The 24519-nt window shown below is 40.9% G+C and overlaps 1 protein-coding gene across 5 annotated transcripts in view; it reads right to left on the bottom strand.

Moving 5' to 3' along the window:
• PTPRE (protein tyrosine phosphatase receptor type E) overlaps nucleotides 1–24519 on the bottom strand; it is a 251092-nt gene that overhangs the window by 13244 nt on the left and 213329 nt on the right. For all 5 annotated transcript variants that reach the window (XM_090057753.1, XM_090057751.1, XM_090057752.1 and 2 more), the window contains 7 exons: nucleotides 21361–21496; nucleotides 20802–20951; nucleotides 18046–18139; nucleotides 13797–13873; nucleotides 9738–9872; nucleotides 7253–7378; nucleotides 2645–2805 (listed from right to left, as the gene is read on the bottom strand). In XM_090057753.1, coding sequence (XP_089913879.1) covers nucleotides 2645–2805; nucleotides 7253–7378; nucleotides 9738–9872; nucleotides 13797–13873; nucleotides 18046–18139; nucleotides 20802–20951; nucleotides 21361–21496 — 879 coding nt within the window. The remainder of the gene's footprint in view (nucleotides 1–2644; nucleotides 2806–7252; nucleotides 7379–9737; nucleotides 9873–13796; nucleotides 13874–18045; nucleotides 18140–20801; nucleotides 20952–21360; nucleotides 21497–24519) is intronic.

Genomic DNA, 24519 nt, shown 5'->3' on the forward strand with positions numbered 1-24519 from the left:
TCAGACACTGAAACTGTTAGAGTCCACAATGAGTTCAATCACCACAGAGAAAGTAAGCCCTTAGGGAAAATACGTGAAAATAGCGAAGAACAAAACACATCAGAAAGGAAACGTAGAAGAGAAGAACTGCTTGTTCTGGTAATTAATGTGCATATTATTAGACCATGTCCTGAATGTCAAAAGATTGAGGCTCCCAGGCATTCCAGCTCCAGTCTGTTAACAAAAACAATACAGATGCTTGTTCCAGTGGTGTATGAGAACAGGGGCGGTCTTTCAGATATCCAAAATCCAAATTATAGCCCTCACAGATTGGGATGATTATGTTAAGTGAAAGGTAGTGCATACTTGAGAAAACAAGTGTAATACACTCTCACAGCTAGCTCTGCTTACAAGTGAATAATTGTGTTCTGAACAAACTGCGGCTTCCGAGTACTTTGCTGAGGATGTTGAGGGTATTCCCATGGAGAGCGTGTGGCGGCAACCAGCTTGGACATCACTAACAGTGACGCAACATTTTTGCACAGCAGCATATAGTTACTACTGCCTGAGAATTTGGGCACAAGTCAGGATCCAGAAGCTCCTCCAGACTGCAAACCTCATGCAGATGTTCAAGACAGGCAAATCTCTATAAATAATCAGACACTAGGTCCATCATAGTATAAACACTAAGTTTTTTTCTTGCCAGAGTCCACAGATAAAGAAAATCTCAGTATCATTATAGTAAAAGGCTGTTATTAAATATAAAAGAAACAGCATGGGAACTAGACCTCTGCCCATGGGGTTAAAGTTGTTGATTGCTGGCAAGAGATATTTTAGTTTAGTTTGTGTTCATATCAAAACTAGATAAAAAGGGGCAATCTGAGATGGCACTAGAGTGATCTTCCTACAAAGTGAATAACCATCCCCCAAAAAGGGAGATTAATAGAATATTTATTTGTATTGTAGAAGCAGCTTGGCATGCCAGTCCTAGACTGGAGCCCCACTGTGCAATGTGCTATACCCAGAATAAAAGGATGGTTTCCTACTCTAAAGAGCTTACGTTCCAAGTACAAGTTGGCAAGTTTCTCCCATGAACAAAGCCAAATAAACCACAATTAGTAAGACAGCTAACATCAAGAGATGACTTCTTGAACATGATTTTAATAATATTCATTTGAAGGAGTATGACAGCTTGCCTTATAGTGCCTCAGAAGACCCAGGAACATCCCCCTTTGTAAACTGTGACTTTGAGTTTGCCTTATTAGGAAGGAGTTTTTGTGGGGGTGATATCAGGGAACTGAAACTTAATAAAACAGCCAAAGAATAAGGAATAGCAATAGAGCTGAATAGGTTGATATTTTGGTTTGAAACAATATATATCTAAAATTAGTGATTTACATATAGTCTATTGGAATAAGCAAATATATACTGTTAAAAAACTGTATAAAAATTGGCAACTAGCAAAACCAGAATTAAAAGAAAAAAGAAAAAACAGAACAGAGATTTTAAAAACCTGTAAAATATAACAGTGGGAATGTCTGAGAAAATACAAATAACAATATAAATATATTTAAATACTGCCTGGTTCATTTTAAAATAGAAACACACACAGGTTTCAAAAAGAAAAAAATGCAATGAAATTTGGCAGGGGATCACTGTAATCACATTCAATACATTAGCTGTCTGACAGTGCAATTTTATCATTGTTATCCTTGTCTCCCCGAGTCTTCCTCCTTCCCTTGCATTAAATTCATTTGTCTGCTTTGTCTCTAGATTTCTTTTAATGGCAGGAACCATAGCGTACTTTCCGTATTGATCAAGTTCATAGTACAATAGCATTTTGAGCAAAGTATAGCCTTTAGAGACTACTACAATATACATTTTTAGAAATCATTACAATTACACAAAATCTATACTTTCTCCCACTGACAAGAATTAATGAAGCTCAGGCTCAAGAGTGGACCAGAGCAATATAGGTATTCCTCTTGCATGTAGAGCAGAAGTGGCCAACCTGTGGCATGTGTGGCACAAGTAGCAGAGATAGTTGTTATTTATGGCCTGCAACCTCAGTAAAAGTAGGTGCAAGAATAGGAGCAGGGGGCTTGAGCCTCCAGCCACCCAGAACACAGCAAGGGCAGGATGCTGCTGTGAGAGGTGGTGCTGAGAGTCGTTACCAAGAGTCCCAGGCGTGACAGCCACTGCATTCACAGCTTTGGATTCTCACTTATGTGTGGTGGTTGTGGGGCCAGGGAAAAGTTAGTTTGGTTCTTGGCAGTGACATTTCTACACAGCTGAAGTCTCAAGCCCCTATCTCCATTCCAGCACCCCAGGGTACAAACTCTATCAGATACACCTCTGGGACATGGAGGATCAGAGTGGCATGGCTTAACAAAAAGGTTGGCCACCACTGAATATATTCTCTGACTACCAGGAGAGCAAGCCTTAAGAGGCATGGTTTGTGCTGTTTATAGATTTTAGTAGTGATTAATTTTTGGTATTTAATACATGGAAAAAAAACCCAGGATTTTTATAGTGTTTAGCCCTATGTAATAGAACACTACTGTACTCATCACAACGCTGGAGAACAGGGAAGATGGAGCATTTTATATAGCTAGTAAATGTTAGGAATGGATAAAAAAGTAAAAGGGTAAGAAATGAGTCTTACCTGCAATGCACAGTAATTGGATGGTTTCCTGTCTGCTGCTGCTGTTTTTGGACAGCTGCAATAAGGTCAATCATTCCTTTTCCTTCAGCTGGAATTCCAATTTCAGGCCATCCATGAAAATGAAACTGGCGGACGAGTCTGCTTTGCTTCTCCTGATGAGTCTAAGAGCATGGGCAGAAACAGATTTTATGCAGCTGTCAAAGGCCAGCATGCTTTTTTACATTTAACATTTCTGATATCAAATTTCTAATATGATGACAAGGATCCATTTTCAACCTGGTATACAATAAATTAATCATGCAACTCAGGTAGTTCTGTCTCTTAATTCCCTATGCACTGTGCTGAAAATTTATCCTATAATTTCCCCTTTGATTTGCACAACTGTTTCATCTAACTTGTTCTAAGGACATATTTTAAAGACTATTCATTTTTAATATGAAAATCAATGGTTTAGGCTTTCATCACTCGTAAAGCTAGATACAAAAAGACTGAACTCAGAAAACTACAGACCTTTCCTTAGTCCATTCATTAAGCTTTGTTCAACCTTACATGTTACCTGAAAATTTGCTTTTTCTTTAAAAAGTTGATTGTTTAAGGATTCTTATTGTAAAGGTAAAAATGTGGTATTTATGTCATCACAGTATTATAAATTCTCAATGTTACAAAATTGTTCCAAATACAATTACAGTGGGCCACATTCTGATAGATCTTTGTAACACTGCTAAGAAAGTGGTGTAAAATATGCAACGAGGTACAGAAAAAAAATAGAAAAAAGCAATCTGAAAAGCCGATAATTCTGCTAGAATGTTCCTGTCCCCTCTTTGTGATGATCTGCTTAATAATAAGAAAAGATTATTTGATTACCAAATAGTTGGAAACATTATAGATATAATTATGAGGAAAACCAGTTTCACATTTGTTAACAAATATTTCCTGGGTAGATTAGGGTTCACCCTTGAGTAGAAACACTGTGCACCAACTGCAAGGTTTGTTGCCCTGTTAGGCTTTGCACACCACTCAAAAGCGAAGCTAGCCTCCGTACGGCTGTTGCAGCCCCGGGAAGACCTCAGGACCCCAGGCAAGGCTCTGGGGCCAATCCAGTGCTGGCCCCCGCCTCCCCTACCCCACCTGGGGTAACCTGCAGTACCATTACACGTGACATCAGCATTCCCCAGGGACAAGCAGTAGCAGTGCAAGGTGTGCCACTGCTACTTGTCCCAGGAAACCAAACGTCTAGACTTGTGTGGGCGCAGCCTTAGTGTCTCTGTGCTCTTTTGGCTTAGCTGCAGATGTTATTTTCATCCTCTGAAGCTTTAATTAGATTGAGAGCATGGACAACTGAACACATATCCCAATTTACATCAGTTTTGTATACCAGTATAAATTCTCTCTTTGGCAATCACTCACAGTCAAGGATGATTCATCTTCCATGACTGTCTTATCTGTGGGTCTGAAGATGGCTAACAAGATCAATCTAGGATCAACAGACTGCTGCAACTCAGGCACATGCTTCCGTTTGGGGTAGGTAGTTCAGGATTCTTGATTCGGTCCACAACATGCTGTTTCTGCTGCTCCCACCTTTCCACCTCCTGTTATCATTGTAAGGTTCCAGAGTACTGAGATCCTTGCATCAGACTCTTCCTCCAGTTTGGGTGGTCTCGGGCAATAGTCTCCCATGCACTGATGTCAATGTTGCATTTTTCCAAGCTGGCCTTCAGCTTTCTCTGCTCTCTTCTTCAGCATACACCTTGACTGAGCTGGGAGAACAAGGCTTGCTTAAGGAGACTGTGGTTTGACATCCAGATGATGTGGCTGGCCTAGCAAAGTTGATGTTGGATGATCATCGCCTCAATGCTCGTGGTATGTGCTTGCAAGAGGATGCTAATGCTGATGTGTCTATCTTTCCAACAGATTTGAAGGATCTTCTGCAGGCAGCATTGAAGGTACTTCTCCAATGCCTTGAGGCATCTCCTGCATGCTGTCCATGTCTCAGCTCCATACAGTAAGGTGAGGATCACAACTGTTTGATAAACCATTAGCTTTGTATCTGATCTGATACTGTGGTCTCAGAACATCCATTTCCTCAGGAATCCGAAGGCTGCATGTGCACATTTGAGGCAATGCTGGATGTCTTCATCAACATCAATCTTCTCTGAGAGATGGCTTCCAAGGTACGGGGAACACTCAACATTCTCCAGAGTCTCACCAGAATCTGAATTACCAGAGCTGGTGACTGCTCATTAAGAGCTTATTGAAGGAGGACCTTAGTCTTCTGAACTTTAAGCATTAATCCCATTTTCTTGCATACCTCAGTAAAGAAGGTGATGATTGTCTGAAGGTCTACTTCTGAGTGAGCCCAGACTACAGCAACATCAGCATCCTGTAGCTCTATGATTGATGTCAGGGTGGTCTTGGTTCTGGCCTAGAGGCAGCTGAAATGAAACAGCTTACCATTCATTTGGTAGTTTAGGTCCACTCTGGCTGGAAGCTTGTTGTTAGTCAGATGTAGCATTACAGCAAGGAATATTGACAAGAATGTTGGTGTGATGACACAACCCTGCTTAACTTCTGTCTTAGGCTCATAGGGATCTGTGACAGATCCATTACAGAAAACCACCACTCACATACAAGCAGAGAATGGTGACAAATTTTGGTGGGCATTTGGACTTTAGAAGGAATCTCCACAGTGCTTCTCAGTTGACAGAGTCTAAAGCTTTTGTATGGTCAAAGACAGCCATGTTGAGAGGTTTATGTTGTTTCCAGCATTTTTCCTGCAGCTGGCAAGCTGTGAAGAACATATGTGTTGTGCCTCTTGATGCCCTAAACCCACATTGAGATTCCAGGAAGAGATCTTCAGCAAGTGGAAGGAGATGGTTCTAGGAGGGTTCTAGCAACGATCTTTCATGTGGTGGACAGCAATGCAATCCCTCTGTAATTTCCACAGTTGGACTTATTTCCTTTCTTGAAGACTGTCACAGTTATGGCATCCCTGAGGTCATCTGGTATTTCCTTATTATTCCAAATCCTTAAAATGAGGGCATGAATCTGTGATATGAGCTTTTCTCCCCACTGCTTGATGAGTTCGGCAGGGATTCCATCAGCACCAGATGTCTTGTTGTTCATCTGCTTGATGGCATTCTTCACCACGTCAAGGGCTGGAGGTATTCTGAGATAGTCTCTGACTGGGTATACCAGTATAGATTATACTGGGACCAGGAATATACACACACAAGTGCTGTCCTGAGGGAGCTCACAATAATAGCTACTGATTGTGCGACTTACCACTAGATGGTAGGGAAGCAGGTGGTAGCCTGTTCACCTTGGAAAACTCTCTTTGGATGGATGTGAAAAGATGAATGACCAACTGATGTAATCTAAACTGGTAGTTTTACCCCTGATTCTTTCTATTACACCTGTATCAAGTGCTTGTTTGTTTTGTTTTTTTACTGTGGTGTAAATGTTTAGTCTGACAATGTTTTGGTATTTTTCTTAATCTTTCCCATTACTACTCTTACTGGTGGTAACAAAAGCCGCAGCTTTAAGAAAGCAACTTTTTAAAAAAAATCACCATGGCATCATTTCTTCTTCAAAGTAAAGCATTAAAATACTATCTCCTCTTGACACCAGTTTCTCAAACTTGCCGATGTGGGTTGTTTTAAGAAAGAGCCATTTGGTATAGTTCCTGTTTTGTATGCTTTTGTGAATGGGCTGGTCTCTTCTCTTCCATACCTCTGACTTATCTGTGCAGTAGATAATCCTCGAATATACTGCCCCAAGTAAAGCTGATTCTCCTCCACGTCTGTAGTTTAGGTACCATATTTTCTTCCCAGGTACCATGCAACAGCTGCTATGATGTTCTCAGATTACAGTGTTGCAATCATTGGTACCCAGTAGCACAATTAGGAGGGAAAGTGATAAGGGGACCAGCTCCAGGCACTGACTTGGGGGGTCACAAAAATAGGAGCTGCCATGCCGTTGGCCCAGCCACTGCTAGTAGCTTGGCTACAGCTACTGCCACTGCCCAGGATGCAGAACTGCTCAGTCTCACCTCTGCCAGTAGGCAGAGATGGCAGGCCTGGTTCTGGTAGCAAAAAATGTTGTTGTGTGCACACAACCTGAACTGTGTTTCTTGTGCTTTTACAATATCACAGTTAAAAGTCAAAGCATGGAAAGGGACTAAAACATGAGATGTGAAGAATGCCTGTTCCTGCTTTTAATTTACCACCACCAGACTTTATAAACAAATCCTCAGCACTTTAATGCAATCCAATTTAATACAAAAAGGAACAACAAAAAAGAACCACATGGTTTAACACAAAATAAAATTACTACACTGAGGGAGGGAATGCTAGATTGGCCAGAATTTCCATTTAACCAGTCATTCAAATCCTTAAATATAAACTGTTTATATAAACTCATAATTAAAGGCCAGATAACAAAAATACCACATATCATAGGGCTTATAAGAAATAATATCAGTATTGTATTGGCTTACCTTACACAGAGACTAAAAAATGAATAAAATTTTTTTATTCAAATGAATAAAACCTTTGTATTTATAAATGGTTAAAAGTATAGAAAAAATTCATAATTTAAAGAGAACGGTACCTGATTGTATGTGATGATGAAGTCCCTTATACTTATGGCATCTATGAGACTGTCATTTTTTATTTCTATATTTATATCTCCATGAGTAACAGAGCCCTCCGATGGCCAGTACTGAAAACATTTTTCCTACAGAGTTGAAACAGAATAGTAAATGTTCTACGAAAAGCTCTTCTACTCATTTCTAAGCTGTTGTGCAGCTGTGACGCAGGTGGTCACACACAGCATGTTAAACTTGTTACACAGTAGTTCTGCAGTGAAATCGTTAATCAGTCTTTAGCTTACAGCAGCTTTTTTCATAATGATAGTATTTATGGGAATAGAATTATGTTAATTCAATGTTTCAGGCTGCTGAAAAACAAGATAATATACAGAATGTAGGTGTTAACATATGTTGGGGTTGAGACTAGAAACACAACCAAGGAAGAGAAACACAAACTACTATTAGCTGTACTACAACATATGACAACGCTAGTAGAAATAAAAACTAGGGATTTTAAAAAGCAACACAAACCCTGAAAACAGACAAACCTGGGACAAAGAACAGAAAACAGCTCCGTAGTTTTCAGATTTCATTTTGTGCAACACATTACATGTAATAAGGTTGTCCATGCAGACTTAATTCTGTCCTAGGGTATATGCATGATACAGTCTTTAATTACATGCTCACAAAGTTGTTGTTTTTTTTACTTCAGCACCCTAGCACTGGTCAGTGCCCAAAATGGCTAGCACCTAGGCAATAAGGGAGCTATTTGATATTTCTTTTTTATTCCTGTTATTCAGTAGATCACCAGATATAACCTGCACTGAATATCTAATAATTAATTTCCTCAGTCTCTTCTGGGGGAGTCATCAATATATAGTATGTATGTGTTCCTTACTCCTGGCTCAGGCCCCAATTAATGATCATCTTCCTGGCAGATAATCAAGTATTATTCACCCTAGTTTGAAGATGGGGAAACTAAGATAGACTATGACTATCCAGATCCTTACAGCACCATATGGAGGTACCTTCAACTGAGGTGGCACATCTACAGAGCACGGTGCTGTGCCATGCAGAGATAGTTCTTGGCTCCCAGAACTAGTACAATATAATTCTAATTCCAAAGCTGCTTTAAGTAGTGTTATATAGACATGCACAGAGAGACTTGCCAAAGGCTATAAACATGAATCAGTGGAAAATATAGGAGTGCTTCCTGGTTTGAAACAGAGTGCTTATTTATCCATGCAACACTGCTTTACTGCAAAAGGTACTGAGCATCTACATTTCTCAGTGGCTCCATCTGTAATTGCAAGTGCTCATCATTTGCAAATTAGGCCTCAGGTACCTCCAGTTGGTCATCCAAAGGGTAAAGAAAGTACAATTAGTGGCCGACTGCCAAAATTCCTGTTTAAATGACTAGCTCAGCATTGCACCTTTCAATGGATCACCCAGACCACCTCTACAATGAATACATAATTATTCATTTCTTCAGTCTTTTCTGGGGCAGTCATTCCTATAACATTAATACTGTCACCTAAGACAACAATGGCAGAGACACAGGTAGAATCAAATTCTTCTCTATGGCATTTGCCTGCTTTATCTACAAGAGCAACTTTTCTCCTCATACACTATCTATTTTATTCTCTACAGATGTTTCAATTTTTCCAGCCCAAAAGCAGGGAGTTTACAAGCAGCCTCATTCACTACCCAGTCTTTTTTCATTTCCTGAATAATTTCGTCCCACAAAAGGAAGAGCTCCTATTGAATACATAGTGTGTGGTCATAAAATAAAAAACAGTTTTATAACATACATACGCAAGGAGACCAAATTAACATTTTCTGGCCTGTCTTAATGCTTGGGTTTCCTAACTTTTAACACTTGTTGGTGAAACCTTAATAATGTTATTTTATTTATTTATAATGAAGAATCCTGGTTTACAAAAAAAAATTAAATGATAACCATGAACGTTATGTGCAGTAGTAACAAGCAATTCACCAGGTAGGGTTTGAGCCCAGAATTCTTCTCATCGCTGCAGTATCTCTTGAGTTACTTTACTTGCTGGTAAAAGAAGAGTGCAAAGGGCCAACTGGGGATTGCTGTGTGAAGCCGATCGCAGTTCCCCAGCTCCTCTTGCCCACCAGAGGTCGGGAAACTGCTGTGGCTCTCGTTTCCAAGAGGACTGACTACATGGGTCTAACAGGGGCCATTTGCTGGAAGGATAGGACTATATTTGTGCTCAAGGAAACCTGGACTGGCCCTCCATGTGATCTGGAACAGCTGTCTGCTGGTAGCTACATGGGTTTCCACTAACATTTGCTGCTGTTTTGACAGTGGTGCGGGTCCAGCCTTAAATCTGAATATTGATGTCTACTTATTGATATCCACTTTCAGCATTACTTCCCCATATAGGCTGTATACTTATTGAATCCTGAACGAACTGTACAAATATTAACTGACAAAAAAGTTGTTTTATAAAGTAGAAACTTTTCAGTAGTGAATCATACTTGCTCCCTTTCTTGAACTTCTGTAAGCATAACAATCGTGTGACATTTCCATTCCCACACCATTCTCCAGAAGTCTTCCACTGTATGAGGAAGTGGTCCTTGGGTTGCAATAAAATAATCCTTCTGGCGGTATCCCTACAAAGAAAGATAAGGATAGTTCCATCATTTCATGTGCTATGTTTTTATTATTATCATTTTCAGGTAACCCTATACAGTTGTCAGATTTTCAAAGGGGCTTCCAAATAACTGCTAAGTAGCCTTATACAAATAGGCAGTCATTTCTAGCATAAGAAATCCAAATAACATTTATGAAGTGCCTTAAGCACATCAAATGAAAGTTATAAAAATGCAATGTATTATTGATAATAGCTGACATTTTGGATATTTGTTCATGATCCATATAAAGCAGAAAAGCTTAAAATCCAATTTTAAAAATCCATTTTTAAATATGATTATAGAATGACAAAATTTAAAATGCCTTAAAATCTCTCCTGACAATTATACATAACTTTGACAAAATAGGTTTAATTTAAATCACTGAGACCATACTGTAAGAATGACGGCAGAAGTTTACTGGGAATGAAATAGCTTTTCTTCCTTACCAAGTAAATATTCTTAGCAGCATAAAATAATTTACAGACACAGTTATGTCTGTTAAGCAGCATCTTAACAGGTGGGTAGTATCTCTGGGTAGAATTACTGTTTAACTTTATTGTACATACTACTCATAGTGGCTTTAGAGGGTAACTATCAGCTATGTTACATGAATAATGAACAACAATTCATTTTGACTCTAATCTCCCATATATACTCCTATCATAAAACATCATCTTTAACACTTTTTTGCTTTTATTTCAGTAAGAGTTAATGTTTGACAAAGAAAGCCAGACAGACTGCAGCCAGCAAGACCAGCCATACGTTGTCATGCATCCAAAGATGCATCTCAAGCCAGTCCAGAGAGGTGATACTCCCCCCTCTGGGCGACATTGGTCAGGCTGCAGTTGGAGTACTGCATTCAGTACTGGGCACTGCACTTTAAAAAGGATGTGGCCAGCCTGGAGAGGGTTCAGAGGAGGGCTACCCGCTTGGTGGGAAGGCAGCAGGACAGGCCCTATGAGGAGAGACTGAGAGACCTGAACCTGTTCTGCCTCAGCAAAAGGAGGCTGAGGGGGGACCTGGTGGCTGCCTACAAACTCATCAGTGGAGATCAACAGCAAATAGGAAGAGCCCTTTTCTCCTCAGCACAACTTGGGGTGATGAGGAACAATGGTAATAAGCTGATGGAGAATATGTTTAGATTAGAGATCAGAAGGCAATATTTTACAATTAGGGTGGCCAAAATCTGGAACCAAGTTCCTAGGAAAGTGGTTTTTGCCCCTACCTTGGGTAAATGCAAAAAGAGGTTAGATGATCACCTGTCTGGGGTCTTGTGAACTCAGCATTCATTCCTGCCTGTGGCAGGGGGTCAGGCTAGATGATCTGTTCAGGTCCCTCCTGACCCTAGCTACTATGAAACTATGAAAGCAGTGGAGGCAAATTTAAATGACTGCCATGACTGCACGGACCTGCTCTTTAAATTAACTATTTCTTCCAAACCTCGACTTTGTTCAGTGTACAGTGCTAATTTAAGAATATACCTTTAGAAGAAAATACTGAGAGAAGTAGAAAGACTGAGGATAAAATAGTCAGACACTCAATCCTACTTGCCATGAGGGGTGGGTACCTAGTTAGCAGTAGTCTCTAACAAGTTAGCAGCGGTGCACATTAGCAAAGCAGAGCGTGGACTCTTGCACTTGAGTTGCAAGGTGTAAAAATATTTGTTGCTGGCTCTACTCATAATGTGGTTACGAATGGAGTACCAGTCTCTCGGGCTGGAAGATACCTTTCAAGGGCATTTAATTCACTTAGAATGCAATTGAAGAAAATTGACCAAAGTGTTTCAAACCTTTCAAGTGCTTCTGCTGCATTAGAGCTTTAATATAATGTTCAACTTAGCTGGAAGGCAGAGTGAGTCTGCAAAGTGCTATAATCCCCTGTCAGAATGCCAACATAGAATAGGCAGTTTCATGAGCAATGAATACATTGAAAAAGTGGTAAAAGAAGGCAGACACTATAGTCAGGAAGAAATATTACAAAATTTCAGTCTGAAGTCTATTTAAGGTGGCAAGTTGAAACACACTGTTTCATTACTTGAAAACTTACTTGTTCACACACAATTACCAGTTGCCAGGCCTATCCTATCCCATCTGTTTATGCAAGCTGAATATGGGCAACAGTGCCAATAATATACCAGTGACAATTAACTCCATGGTCAACATGGAAATCAAGGTGTCTAAAGTCAGGTACTTGAGTCCAATTTTAGTGAAAGAAAAAAGATAGCCTGAAATTTCAGTGCTGAACATGGACAGCTCACATGGAAGCAAGACAGGGGGAAGCATTTGGAGAAAACGGCAAAGTCTCCTGGAAAAGTTCTGATTTTGATTACACCAATAGGGATGGTCTTGCTGAAGTCAATGGACTTAAACTGGTATAAAACCAAGGAAACACTGGACCTTAAGTCGGTTCATTTCATTGTCTGCTTATTACCAAAGCAATTTAAAATCATGGGAGTCTTTAATTATAGACTCACACATTGCATTTGTAGCACAAAATTCTTCTGTGCTCCTGTGCCTGGACAAAACATTGAGGCCCAGTAGCGTAATTAGAGGGAGCAAGCAGGGCACCAGCCCTAGGTGCCAACTTAGAAGGGGCTGGCCTCCTCTCCATAGGAATCTTTTACCTGCCAGGCACAGCCCAGTAATCGGTGCTGGCAAGAACAGCCCCATACCCCACAGTATATCCGTGAAGGTGGGAGATGAGCAAGGCAGGTAGAATGGCAGCCCTCCCCCATGAGAGGCTTTGCTGTGGGAAGCAAAGCTCTGTGCCCAGAAGTGTATCTGAGGGGGGAAACGGAGTGAATGGGGCACCAGGAGCAGGCCCTGGAGCGTGCATATCACCAGGCTATTGCACCAGCATGCAGCAATTAGCTGCAGCAGCCTAAGTCCATGCTGCTATAGCAGAAGATGTAGATGTAGTAACTGATGCTTGAGAGCAAAGGCAGGTAAAAGCCACAGCAGCCACAGCAGCCACCTGCCCCCCACCCCCCACTTTGTATGCATATCTAAGATTAAGTTTTTCCCAAGGTTAAAGTATGTCAAAATGATAAGCAAATGAAAAAGAACCTTAAAAAAGGTGTCAGACAACATTAATAATACCGAAGCTACTAGGTTGTACTAATAGTAATTCAGTTTTCCTATATCTTAGTTTTCATAACTGTGGTATAGAAGCTCGCAATTGTTAGTGGTTTTTATTTTCACAAAACCCCTCTAAGGCACAAAAAGATTATCCTCCATTTTAAAGATGGGGAAAAAGAGACTGAGTTGATTAATTCCTGGCTTTGACACTAACTTGTTTCAGAACATTAAAGCAGGTCTCCTAAGTATCAGCCTAGTACCTTATCCTCTCAATCCATCCTCCCCGTCCATTTTGAATGCCAATCATGTTCAAGGGTTTTTGGTTGTAGCCATGTCTAAGCACATAGGCAGCCAAGGTTCTTTGAGTGATCTCTTTTATTAAACCAACTGAGTGATCTTTTATTAGATCAACACTCAGTTTGTCTAATAAAAGATGTTACAACTATTCAAAGAACCTTGCCAATCAAGTTCACTCAGTTTGTTACTTTTTTAACTACATCTAGTTTCAATAAGAACATAAAGGTTAGATGAACTTCCCTCTTGTTGTTAATCTGTTTCCTAGTTTAGTTGGTAGCCACTACCAATATGCTGTCATGTTTGAATTCCTAGCACAACAGAATGCTAACATCACAAAAACTGGTTTTACTGAAACTGAAAACACCAAGAAAATGTTTCCATCTCTACTTGCTTTTTAACAACCTTTGTTGTTGTTTTTTAAAACAAACCCTACCGAAATGTGGATCCTAAATAATGTTGATTGTACCCATTAAAACAGTCTGTAGCAAAAAGTAACAATGAATTTAAACATATAGAAATCTGTACTTACATCTATGAAAGAAGCATTGATATAGTCTGTATACTCTTGACCTCTTTTCATGGAAAGAATCACTCTGTTAAAGTCATCTGAAAAACAAAAACATCCACACCATGTTTGTTGTTGTTGTTATTGTTTTTGCGGATCGATTGTTTCATTGTACTTTCATAGATGTGACAAAAAAAGAAAAAAAAAGAAATCCTTGTTTGAAAGCCCAAAAGAGTGACATAACAAGTGCTTGATCTTGGAAATCAATGGAGCTATTCACATCAATAAGAGCCTTCAGGACCTGGATCCATGTTTTAATGCCTGATGATTGCAAAAACTGAGCATTCAGTATCACCATTTGTTGTTTAGACAGTCTTCTCAGAAAACTATACTTTTCACATGCAAAATTGAAGGATTCATATTTAAGAAACACCACTGCTGAAATGCTTCATTAAGCCTTTAATGAGTATCAACATTATTTTACACTTAATGATTAAAACAGCAAAACACAAATAATTACTAATTCTTGCAGAAAGAGACATTACTTACCAATCACTGGAGTTCAAGATGTGTTTTCCACCTGCACATCTACATTGTAGGTACACATCTCAAGCACAAAAGCCTTTTGCTTTGGAATCACCCACAGTGAGGATGTACATATGGACAATGACTTGATGGAGAAAGAGAATTTACTTATTGGAGAACTCCAGTTACTGATATGTGATTATCCATACACACATCTACATCCTGCCCCCCTTCAGCATGACCATCTTGAACTGGAAACTGGAAATGCAAACGATGGTACTGAACTTTCTTAATTGCAGAATGAGGTCCCATCCTCTTTAGAGCCAGAAATTAACCAGTCTAGAACTCCTGTCCCCGAGCTACTGAGTGACTCTTTCAGCTGGTCTCAGTGTTAAAAAGGAGAGTACTTTCTGGTGTAGCAAAATCTTGTGAAATACATTCCTGAAAAGTCGGATTTGGAGTGAAAAGCAAACTGCATTGTATGGTATATCCTACTGCAGTGGTGTCTAGAACCCAGTGGTATGATGTAATTGGGACTGAGGCATACTGGAAAGTCAGGTAATTATTTAAGGTAGAAGAACAAAGAGACACCAAAAAGTATCATAAGCATTTCAGCTGCACCATCAAAGGTTTGTTTCCTGCCTGAAAAATGGAGTAAGGCAAATAATCCAGCAAAATACTGTTTCTGTTTATGGAAACTATGCTGCTTTCTGTCTAGTTTAGAAAGTCAATTGGTCAGCATAGCAAATGGAGGAATACTGGGGGGGGATGCTGAGTATATACAGAACGTAGCAGGTACTTCAGTTTCCTTTAAAAAACTGTGAATTAACTGAACAGGAGCATAAAGAGGCCTTTAAGGGTGTGCAGTAGGGCTGTGCAAAGCTTCAGTCCATGATTTGATTCAGCCCAATTCAGTGGCTGAATCTCCTAATCCAAATCAAATCAGAGGACCCTTTACTTTCTCAATCAAATTGGAAGCCTCTGGATTGATTTGGAAAGATTCAGAGATTCAGACATAGAGACAGCTTTAAATGTTTTTTCTACACATCTCTAGGTATCAGGCGGCTTGAGAGTGCTGCGATATTGGGGCACGTGGACTGTTCCACAGAAGCGTGGGGGGCTCCCCAGCACACTTGGCAGCAGACACAGTAATGGACCAGAAGCCGGACGAGGAGCACTTCTGGTCCGCTTCAGGATCCACCAAGGAACGCGCAGGGCTCCCGCCCCCCGGCTTGGTGACTGGTGCCTCCTGGGTCTAGGGAGGGCACCCGGGGTTCCCCAGTGGCCAATTGCCAAGCCAGGGAGGACTGCAGGGGGGCCCCCCGCATGCTCCCCAGCAGACTCGGAAGTAGATCGAAACCACTTCCAGGTTCACCGCGGAGCATGTGAAGGGCCCCCCCCCCCCGTGGGATGTTCCATGCATTCCAGCATCGCAGCTATCATGAGCCATGCTTGCTACCTCAAGGTATGTAGAAAAAACTTTTGAAGCTGTGTCTATGTCTGAATCGCTGATAGAATCTTCAGATTCAGATTTGGCCAGATTGAATCAGGGACAGTGATCTGAATCAACTGGTTGAATCACTGTCTCTGATTCGGGCCAAATCTGAATCGAATGGGGCCCGCTTCACACACTCCTAGTGTGCAGTGCTGCATCAATCCTCATTCTAAACAATTTCAAGGAGAAGGTTCTCCACAGTATTTTGTGCCTCCTTAGAAAACCCCAAAATCTGTAAGGCAGGAGGGGGGTCTGAAAATAACTACCATTTCCACTCCTTTCCTTCTGGAGTTGATCCAAATGGTTCTGACTTTTCATCAGCAGTATGGACACTTAGTGAAGGTTATAGGTTAAACAAAAGTCTGTTTGGAGAAACTTGGCACTTTTACATGTGCTCTGGCGGTAGAGGTGGGGTGGTGCTCAGAGAGCCTCTCTAATTAAAGTGCCTCAGTGTCTTGTGTATCAGTGCCCCTGTGCTTCAAAATAGCAGCGGGAGTGCTTGAACTAAAGCTTGTTTGATGAGCTTTAATTAAAGCACCCCCACCACCATTTTGAAGCTTAGGACTCTGATACATGAGATGCAGAGGGTGGCTGGAACACAATAATTACCATGCTCCGATACACTGTAATTACAGGGCATGGGAGCAGCCTTGCAGTGTGTCTACAAGCACCCTTGGTTTCTTCCTGTCCACACTCCTAGCTCTTCAAAGCCAAGTGACCAAGCATCTCCAAGATTCCCTTGTAGATCCATTGTCATTGATGTGAAGATCCACTTTTGTTGTAAAATGTTAATTAATATATGTTAAGGCTCAGTGACTGTCTCCAAAGAAATCTGGAAGGCTTAGGCCAACAAAGGACAATGGTACTGGACCATCAGTGCTGGAACCTTTGTGAGCTTCGACAGTATCCTTAAGGGGACCTGAAATGTGCGACTCAGATGGACAAGGACATTGTGAGCCAGGCTCTCTCAAAGAGCCCTGGACAGGGGACTTTCCTAGGAATTAAGTCTCAGAGACAGTCTTCAGATTCCATGGATTTACCCATGAGATGAATCACAGCCTTTATGAGTTCTAAATTTAAGAGGTCTGCATATGGAGCATTCTCCAGGAACATGGGATACTTTGAGAGGACAAAGCACCTTTGGATGCACCACTGGGCACAGGTTGAAGTACTGTGAGTGGGAAGAAACCACAAACAAGGAAAATTGAAAACCAGAAAGATAAAAAAAGCTCCTAAACTTTCCACCTTATAAGAAGGGGGGGAAAAAAATCAAGAGAGTCAATGAGGAGGCGGCAGCATTCAGTATGGTAGTTTCACATGAAACAATACACATTAATATGGTGGGGGGAGGAAACACAAGGGACGCCAAACCTCAGCAAAACAAAACAACGCCTTCAAACTGCTAAGAAACAATCCCCTTCTTTAAAAAAAAAAGAGCAGCAGAAGATAATAGAAATAATATCAAGTAATTGAAACACTTTGAAAGAAAAAATTCAAGTAGGATTATAGGCCATAATAACATGAACCAAAAAAAGCACTCTTTCTCTCTAGATAAGAGTTTGACCAGAACTGAGGAGCACCATTTCTTGCCACAGGGAAAGACAGGGCCATGGTGTGCCATGCATATCCCACTAAAACAAAATATCTCTGATGGAGTTCTGGAGAAAGATGCATACCCATCACAATGAGGTGGGCCCATCACTCAAAGGAGAATGTGCACATTAGGTGTCACCTTGAGATGTTACTGAAATTGCGAAGCTGTCAGTAATACTAACTGTTTATAAATTTTTAAATATATATACTTGTAACAGGTAACAAAAAGGGAGGCTAACTGAAAACCTCAACAAATAAAGCTCTAGAAAGAAAAAAAAGAATGCTTCTCAATAGTACCATAGGACAAATAGCTTAGGTGATGGAATTCGAACTTCTTTCCTGTTAATAGGATTTATTTCTTGATATATCTTTCTATTTTGTATATGTGCAAACATCTGTAGAAATAGAAAGCAACTAAAAAGTCTTTTCTTTTTGAAAGCTGCAAATTAGTTTGTTCAAATTTCAGTCTTAAGAGTGCCACCTACTGTTTAGCTCAAAACAACAGTGTCATATTCTTTTGTAAGGTAACCTGCTAACAACATATGTAATTAATGATGCTTACACATTACAAAAATCATTTAATAGTACAATAATATTGACATGGCACTTAAAATGTTAAGCAGATATACTTATAATAATGTAGAAAATACAACAACTTACATGGAATTATCTGGATGACCCTGGCTTTCTTCATATTTGCTGGCAGATTGCCAGTTCTCATATTTTCTTTCATTATCCGAACATTTGTTAATTTCTGCAATGAATAAATGTATGCATTAGACCCATTTTTTTAATTTGACCTTCAGTGCTAGCTGTTTCTTATACTCTGCAAAGGCCAAGTCTCTATTTGGAGCCTATTAACCTCACTTCTCAGTTAGACTGGGGGCTAGCGGTTGTATCAGAGGTCGAGCGCTGCACACAGAAACTTTTTACACTGGCCAGAAGAAAAAGCAAGACCACATTAACTATTCACCAAGCGCTCACCTTTTTGCTAAGGCATAGACATGTGGTTTCTGGCCCAAGGATCTTGATAGGTTACAAGGGTGGGCTAGCAAAAACAGGATGCACTTCAACACTGACATGTGCAGGGTGCTGCACTTGGGCAGTAGTAACCAGCAGCACACTTATAAGATGGGAAACTCCCTTCTTGAGAGCACAGAGGCAGAAAGGGATCTTGGAGTCATTATTGACTCCAAGAGGAACATGGGCCGACAATGTGAGGTCATGGTTGGAAGGGCTAACCAGACCTTGTTGTGTATCCACAGGTGCATCTCTAGCAGGACCAAGGAGGTGATCCTCCCCCTCTATGTGGCACTGGTCAGGCCACAGTTGGAGTACTGTGTCCAGTTCTGTGCGCCCCACTTCAGGACGGATGTGGACAACATTGAGAGGGTCCAGAGGAGGGCCACCCGAATGAGCCGGGGACAACAGGGCAAACCCTACAATGAGAGACTGTGGGACCTGAACCTGTTCAGCCTTCACAAGAGAAGGCTGAGGGGGGACCTGGTGACTGTCTATAAACTCACTAGGGGGGACCAGAACGGTTTGGGAGAGACCCTGTTTCCCCTAGTGCTGCCTGGCATAACAAGGAATAACGGCCACAAGTTGTTAGAGAGTAGGTTTAGATTAGACATCCGTAAGAACTACTTCACAGTTAGGACACCTAGGATCTGGAACCAACTTCCAAGGGAAGTGGTGCTGGCTCCTACCCTGGGGGTCTTTAAGAGGAGGCTTGATGCCTACCTAGCTGGGATCACTTGAGCCCAGTTTTTTTTCTCCTGCCCTGGCAGGGGGTCAGACTTGAAGATCTACAAGGTCCCTTCTGAACCGACTTCTATGATTCTATGATTTTTTCATTTCAATACCATCAAAGCAAGAGAGACCAAGGAAGTGCACAAGGAAATAAACCATTTCTGCTCATGTAAGATTGTTATTAAAAATATGCAGATCACAACTGCATAGTGAGGACTGAGTTTAATACAAGGACTGAATCACATTCTGTACAAAAATAAACTATTTTCTTCTGAAACTTCAGCACTTGTTCTTTCAATAAAGAACAGATACTTTGAAAATTAGTAAGTGGGCAAGATCTTTGACAGGTCTCTTGGAAGAAATAAGTTTCAGGAATGATTTGAAAAAGAGGATTAAACGAAACTCATTTTAAAATATAGTGTTTTAATTGCATTATAATAAATAGTTGTTTTAAGTTTAATTTAAGAAATAAGTTTTGAATTTAAAGTGAAAGAATTTATGCTATGTGGAAAAAACCCTTTCTGGGATGTTGTCTACTTGTTGGAAACTTCATGCTGTCTCTGAAACTGGTTAAACACAGTTCTCCTTTGCACAATGAAGCCAAATGGTACTTCAATTATGCTACTGAATTATGCTATATGTTTGTAATTCAGATGACCTCCAAACTGAACTATGTTTTGCGCGTGTATGGAAAGCAGCTGGCTCTAAAAAATCATGTCAGCCATATCAGAGAGCAGAAAACAGTAGCAGGAATTGTGAAGCAAATCAAAGTGCTCTGTTTGTTCATTTGCATCTTTGTTGTCACAGATAGTGATAAAATCCTCTTTTCAGCATTTAACTTGAGGCTAGACTGCTAGGACAAGTTTCCCTGTTGGCCACTGCCACTGGAACAAGATAATCAAATGCCTAACTATTGGAATCCCATATGGGAACACGTGATATTGATCCAATTAAAGCTCCATGTCATTTTTATGCTTTAATCTGATACACAAAATAAGGTGATATAAAGACACTTACACATATGTTATCAGGCTAGTTATTCTATAAAGTTTTCTTCAGAACTCTTAGATGTGATTATAATTTTTTCTAAAAAGTGTTGAAATAGTATGGATGGCATTATCCATTTATGCTCTCTCAGTGACACTAAAAGATGTTTATTTTTTTTCCCCCTGCAAACAGCTCAGCAAATTGATCAAGAGACTTAAAAGTCAATTTGGGTTCTCCTCCGCATGAGCAACTTCAGCAAGTACAAGAGTTCTGCAATCAAATTCTGTCAATGAGCAAGTAAAAGGAGATGCAATCTGGCTCCATTCCCCAGTTTCTGCAACATTAACAAGAGTATACATTGAAAAAATATATTTTTATAAGAAAATATTACTCAGGACCTATGTGGATTTGGTTAGTAGAATACTGTGCTGTCATTTTTGGCCCATCACTTTTAGGAGCAGAACCTCAGAGAGGATTCCACAATATTGTTTTCTGACCATACACATTCTACGCATGGAAAATGTTCCTCATCTTTCCCATAACTTGAAACAAAAGAAATAAAGTTGAGCTGTTTAGTTCTGACAGCTTTAAAAAAATGCTATATTTCTTCTATATATGAACATGTCTTGTTGGCCCAGCACCTAAAATTTTGGCAAGTTATTTTTTATTTTACTTACTTTAAATTCTTCTTCTAGCCCCATTTGTCCAAGATGAGGAGTTGTACTGTGTGATGTTTGTAGGTGCTTTTCTAAGGAGGACACATCTAGTTCTGTGTCACCGTAGAGGTAGTATTCCAACAAGGCCTGATATATGAATGAATACTGCATCTGGAATGAATAAGCAACGAGTGCAATATATTTTAAAACAATTAAATATAATTTTAAAAAATATAGCATATCCATTTATTTTATAAGTTCAATTCATGATTTCCCATCTTGTTAGGCCACTGAACAAGTTAAAGGAATAAGCCTTGGCCATGATAGGGGATTTCTATAACGCTCTGAACATCATGGGGTACAAACGGAAAGAACACAAACAGAGTCTCAGAATTCTTTCATAGATTAGTTATCGTCTAACACCCTGTAACACTATTAATCTCTTGTTCAGCTTTGCTCAGGCTGTGTAGGAAGGAATGGAAGTATTGGGATAGGTACCACTGTTTGGAAAACATCAATGCATTGCCAGTTTTAAATATGAAAAATTAACAAACTATCACAAAATTTAATTTTTATTTACCTCGGTTTGAACCATTTGTGGGCGCTGGTTACGAATTCTTGCGACAAACTCGAAAACATCAACTCTCTGTTCAGAATGCATCATATCTATTATGGCATCTATTACAATAAATGTGCCTGTTCGACCTACACCAGCACTTCAAAAAGAAAAGAGAAACCATTGAGCTGTAAAGCTAAGAGCAACTACTAAGGTAAACTCAGAAATAATCAATATTTTGCTCATATTAGACTGAAACCCAAACTGATGTTAAGCATCATAAAAATCTGTTTCTCATTTTAAATGACAGCATTAATGAAAAGGGTTTCTACAAATGAATCTGCAATACTTTTTTTTTCTAACCAAAAAAACAAAGGGAATTTTGGAAAATTTTTGGAATAAATTTCCTCCCTCTGTGATGAGTTTAGAGCTAGTTAAAAGGTTTATTTTTTAAAAATTAAAACAAAAGTTGGAAATTATGATTGTGTTTTTGACAAGCTAAAGATATTGGGTAAAGGCACATTTTAAAAAATGATCCTTAAATCTCTTTTTTACTTTACTTTGGTAACAAATTTTTGTTGCATCTTCTTTTCCAAATGCTAAGCACTATTAGATGCTAAAGTTTTTAGCATGTCTGTTCTAAAATATTATCACATGGTCCCAAATAGCCACCAGAGGGAGCAAGATTATTACAAATCATACCAAATCACAAATGCCTTTCAGCTCTTCCTTTTAGAGGAAAAGGGCACGGCATCCTGTGTTAGACATTAACATTTCTGTAACAATGTTAGTCAATTTTACCTAGCAGATATTATATCATAATATTTTAGTTTTTTGTAAGAAATATACACTCTAAGAAATCATGTCCCAGCGTCATAAACAATGATAATTTTCTCAAAAAAAATACAGACTAGAGAAAATATAATCATTACTATCATTTTCTGTTTACTTTTCACTTCACTATGTGTATAGAATAAGAAGCTGTCATTTCTTCTTTCGATTTATTTTAAAAAATGACAGTGGCACCAAGTTTTCAAATAAGTTCTTTATTTTGTAAATCTATAATAAATCTGTAAAAATAATTTATTATATAAAATGTGTGTGCAAATGCATATTCTTCAGCTGTATGTAACTAGACACACAGTGCCCCTCTTTGTCTGAGTGGAAAATTATGCTGCATTCAGTTCTTTAAAACACCAAAATCCTCAGCATGGTTAGAAAAGTTAAGTGGAAGAAATCACCTACCAATAGTCCAACAAATTCCACTTGTAGGATAACTGAAATGGGCAAACTAAACCCAGCACAGCTCACTGACATCAAAAGACCATAAAACTCGTTGGCCCTCTAAGAGTGACCAGTATCCACAACCTGCCTCAGACCTAAAATGCTTCGCGCATAGATTTTAATAATCTTTTTGGTCAGGCTCTCTTCTGTTGGCTTCAAATTGCTCCTCTCTCCCATCCCCCCATCACTATTTCTTTTTCCTTTCTCTCTCTCCTCCTCCCACACATTTTCTCTCACCTTTTTCACTATTTCCAATTTGCTGCCCCTATTGCTTTTGCTCCTAAGCAGCATCAGTTGCCACGTTTCTAACTCAGTGCATTACCCCTGCTTCTCGCTTCTTTCTGTAAGTACTAAAACTCCTCCGCTGCACTCACTCGTGTTCTCAGTCTCCTATTTTCTTGATTTCAGATTTTACTAGATAGTTTTCTCTCTTTACATCATCTAACAACACGGTTTTCTCATCCTCGCTTATCATTGTCCACCCTTGCACCACCATCAGCCTTTACTCTCCCCCTTCCCTTGCCTCCTGATTTCTCTCCCCACTGCAGACTGTATGGGCGCATCCAGATGAGCCCACACGTGCCTCTTGCAGTGACTCAAACTCCTTTGAGACGCTGCAAGAGGCACATGCAGAAATAAGAAAATGTTCCTCGCACTGCAAATTTGCAGTACAGGGCAAAATTAGACCCCTGGATATCCAGGGATCAAAACGAAATGGAGTGAAAAAAAGTGGCAACCAGAGACTGGGCAACCAGAGACTGGGTCCTCCATGGAGACAATCTGGTAACAGCTAGAGTGTCTCTATGGCTGGCCCTTGCCCTGGTGCTGAAGCATGCAGCCTGTCGTGCAGGACAGGCAGTGTGCCAGCTGCAGAGAGCTGGACCCAGGCTCCACTGCAGGTAACTAGGGTGTTGGGGGGGTGGAGGAGGAAGGGGTCCATAGGGTGGGACCCCACCAGCCCTACCTGCTCCCCTAGCCCCCTGGATCCCTGCCCTGCCTGTCCCCATCCCCCCCAGTCCCTCTGATCCTGCCCGTCTGCAGTCCCCCAAGCCCCCCAATCCCTGCCCCAACTTGCCCCATCCCTCGCCTGCCCCCCATCCCCTTGATCCGTGCCCCACCCATTCCCATCTCCCCGATCCCTACCCTGCCTGGTCCCACACCCTGCCTGCCCCCCCAGTGCCCCGATACCTGTCCCACCCGGCCTCATCTCCCAGCCCCTCCGATCCCAGCCCCACCCCCTGCCTGCCCCCCCAGCCCCATCCCCCCAGATCCCTGCCCCCCTACCCCAGAATCCCCACAACTGAAAAAAAAAACATAACTCCCCCCTCCCCCTAGCACTCACCAGCACCATCAGCTGTTGGTCAGGATCACTGGGGCCCCCCCACAATGCAGGGCTGGGCGACACCCCAGAGGCCCCACTGCCTCCTGCTGTCCTGTGCTGCATGAGGGGGCTCTGCCAGAAGGCCCCGGAGCCCCCACAGACCCTACTACTGGGGTGAGTAAAGGTTTTTTTTTTCTTGTTTGCTTTTTTTAAGTGCCAGAGGCTGGGGGGGGGCAACCATCGGGGGAGCAGGGGGGAAGGGCAGCCACGGAGGGGCTGCAGGAGCTGGTGGGGGATGGGGTCAGGAGGCAGCAATCCAGGAGACTGGGGGAGCAAGCTGGGGTGGGGCATGTGGGCCCTGCAGGGGGAAGTAGCCCCTGCAGGGGGCCATTTGGCCCCTGTTGGGGGGACTGTGGCCCCTGTGGAGGAGCTGTAACCCATGTTGGGGTGGCTGTGGCCCCTGTGGGGGGCAGCAAAATATATAGGTATTTAGAATTCACTTTATTATGATGACAGAGACACTGGTGGCCTTCCAAATTGTTTTAACACTGTAGATATATCAATGAAGCATTACCCAA

This window comes from Crocodylus siamensis, chromosome 7, assembly GCF_052110815.1.
Source record: "Crocodylus siamensis isolate JL-2025a chromosome 7, ASM5211081v1, whole genome shotgun sequence".
Taxonomy (NCBI): Eukaryota; Metazoa; Chordata; order Crocodylia; family Crocodylidae; genus Crocodylus; species Crocodylus siamensis.